This window comes from Macrosteles quadrilineatus, unplaced genomic scaffold (genome assembly GCF_028750875.1).
Source record: "Macrosteles quadrilineatus isolate MER2022 unplaced genomic scaffold, UCM_ALF_1.0 Scaffold_2__2_contigs__length_208266976, whole genome shotgun sequence".
NCBI classification, from domain to species: Eukaryota; Metazoa; Arthropoda; class Insecta; order Hemiptera; family Cicadellidae; genus Macrosteles; species Macrosteles quadrilineatus.
The window spans coordinates 67,634,582-67,637,593 of NW_026542595.1; the positions used below are offsets into that span (position 1 = coordinate 67,634,582).

Sequence of the window (3,012 nt, forward strand, 5' to 3'; positions counted from 1 at the left end):
ATGAATATTGCGTCAGATTTTAAGAAATACTGGAACGTAGAAAACTGCGTGGGAGCTGTTGATGGCAAGCATATAGCCATCCTTCAACCCCCTGGTAGTGGATCTTACTTCTATAACTACAAGAACTTTTTCAGCATAGTATTGCTCGCTGTGGTTAACGCGAACTACGAGTTTATATATGTGAATTGTGGAGTTGATGGACGAGTGTCTGACGGGGGAGTTCTCTTTGAAACAGATTTCGGACAAAAGTTGGAAAATGGCCAGTTGAATTTACCATCGCCAACGAGCTTTGCGGACCAGAGAGATGTATGTTTACCTTTTGTTTTGTTGGAGATAAAGCTTTCCCCTTAAAAGAAAACCTAATGAAACCTTACCCTAATAATGGAATCACCCACGACGAAAAGATTTTTAACTACCGTATTTGCCGGGCAAGAAGAATAGTTGAAAATGCTTTTGGCATTCTTGCAAATAGATTCCAAGTTTTGCAAACAGAAATTAAGACAAGATTGGAAAGCACAAAAATCATTGTTCTTGCCTGCTGCGTACTGCACAATTATTTACGAAGGAAAAGTTCGACCTATTTGACGTCTAGTTCTGTTGACTGGGAAGACACGGCAACGGGACATCTCACTGAAGGTGAATGGAGGCAGAGTGTGCGCCAGTTAGTAGGCATGGAGCCATGCAATCGGTCAGGGGAAGAAATTTCTCTAGCTGAAAAAATTCGAGTATACTACCGGGACTTCTATAATGGAGAGGGGAAAGTAGAGTTCCAAGAGCGCATGATAAATTGCCGCTAAGCTTATGAGTACCCCAGCAATGTATACAGTAATGTGTTTTATAGACGATATTAAGCCGATTCTGTAACCATATTTGTATTTGTTTACTGTATTGTACAACAATTACCTTAACATGTTGCCCTCAGCTCTTTTAATTTTGATATTATCATCCACTTAACCATGTTAGTTTTTAATTTAATTGTCTTTTATTATAATAAATTCAGCGATCTTGTGCCAGAAGAGTACTTCATCGACTTAGCGAAGTATAAACTATATTAAAAACTAACATTGAAAAAACTTTAACTTTTATGTTGTAGGCCTAAGTAGGCTAATACAAAAGAAAATTTGTATTTTTGTTATTTTCATTTTGTTGTTTCAATAGTTTGTTTCAATAGTTCAATTGTTTCAATAGTTTTTCATATTGTGAAATATAAAAGTTTTGTTTACAAAAAATACAATAACTACTTTATTCAGCATTGCCTCCAGGATTAATTTATGACAACATAAAATAGGCTTACTTACGTAGTTAATCCTTGCTAAACTGGAATTGATAAAGCAAGATACGAAAACAAATTTTATATTGTTATAATAAATACCTTAAAATACAAGCCTTTTGAAAGTGTTCCGTCATTTTGCGCTTTTTCATACATTTTACCTTTTCTGAACAAGTAGCCTACTTTTAACATGTTGTACAATAAAATGTACATTTTTACATGTACAATAAAATACATGTAAAAATGACTTTTTAAGTATGGTAGTATGGTGTTGTATGAAATTTAAAATCATTGGTTTCCAAACCAAGTTTTAGTTGGATGTTACGACGAGACAGGTAACATTTGAGTGATACGATTTGCGTTTTTACGTTTTATTATTCCCTATTTGATTGCATCACTTGATAGTTTAATGTAGTTGTTGTCTAACAATTCCTACGTTTTTTAGATAAGCTAAACCCGTTTTACCACGAATTATTCATGCAACATGCTTCTTCAATAACCCCTTAAGACTAAACAGTTGGTTAGCAATAAGCAAGTTTTATGAATTAGATAAACTAAATAAATTCTAACTAGATAAATTTAAATGTAACCTACTGAGAATCTGAATGTTTCCTACAAACAGTTAATAATTCATAAAACAAACCTGTTACTTTTATAATTTACTTTGATAGATACTTAACAAACAATATTTAAAAAAATTTTTAAATTACATAGATTTTTCCCATTTTTGTATTGATATCTCAATTCTTAAATTTAATAATTATACCCCGTTATCAATTCCCACCCTTTACTCCACGCCTCTTTAAGATAATTTCCAAGTGCCCGCCAATCTTTGCCATTTAAAAATTAAAAAAAAAACTCATATTCATTTAAATATAACTTGTTGGACCAAAATTGACGTATCTTTTTTAAAATTGGACATTCTGCTATAAAAGGGTACACGTTTCATCCCGGTTGAGATTGAACATACTTAAATTTTATTTTCCATATAGAGTTAACTTTTTATTAGACGACCCCCTTTATTTGTAAAAAATGTTTTTAGGGATGATTACGAATAAAAAAAATATATCCACCATTTTCCAATATGGCCACCAACTTTGTTATTTCTCATGGAATACGCTGTATTTTAGTATTCTTTTAGAATTTAAAAGCTATTTTTTATTCGTGACATTTTTTCTCTAAACCTACCCCATTTAGGAGTTACAGCCTGTTATATCTAAAAGAAAGGCTTGTGGTGTACATTCGGCATCCTGTAGCTCATAAACGAGTAAGTTGAGAGAGAAAGTGCAAAGAATAAATAAGTCACATATAAGTCCTCGTTCAAAAAAATATATAAAATACGTTAAAAAATACTGATTTTGTTGTTTTAAAAATGGTCACCATTTTCAAAAATGGTAGCTTACTTTGATATTGGAAATATTTATTTTATGGTTTTTTTATGTAGATGTGATTTGAAAACTTGTTTATTCTTTGTATTTTCGCTCTTAAACTTACTCGTTTATGAGCTACAGGATGCAGGATGTACTCACAAACCATTTCTTCTTCGATGTAACTCCTAAACAAGTAGCTTTAGAGAAAAATGTCAAGAATAAAAATGTTTAAAAATTGAGCGTTTACATTCTAAAACAATCATAAAATACAGGGTATTCCATAGGACTAACAAAGTTGTCAGCCATATTGGAAAATGGCGAACATATTTTTAAAATTCGAAACTACTAAAAAAACATCTTAAAATAAAGGGT

The 3,012-nt window shown here is 31.7% G+C and overlaps 1 protein-coding gene across 1 annotated transcript; it reads left to right on the top strand.

Moving 5' to 3' along the window:
- Nucleotides 1-351, top strand: LOC128984365 (uncharacterized). The gene has a single exon (XM_054403674.1). It carries the CDS (start codon nt 1-3, stop codon nt 349-351), a length of 351 nt encoding a protein of 116 aa, XP_054259649.1.
- The last annotated feature ends 2,661 nt before the right edge of the window (nt 352-3,012 follow it).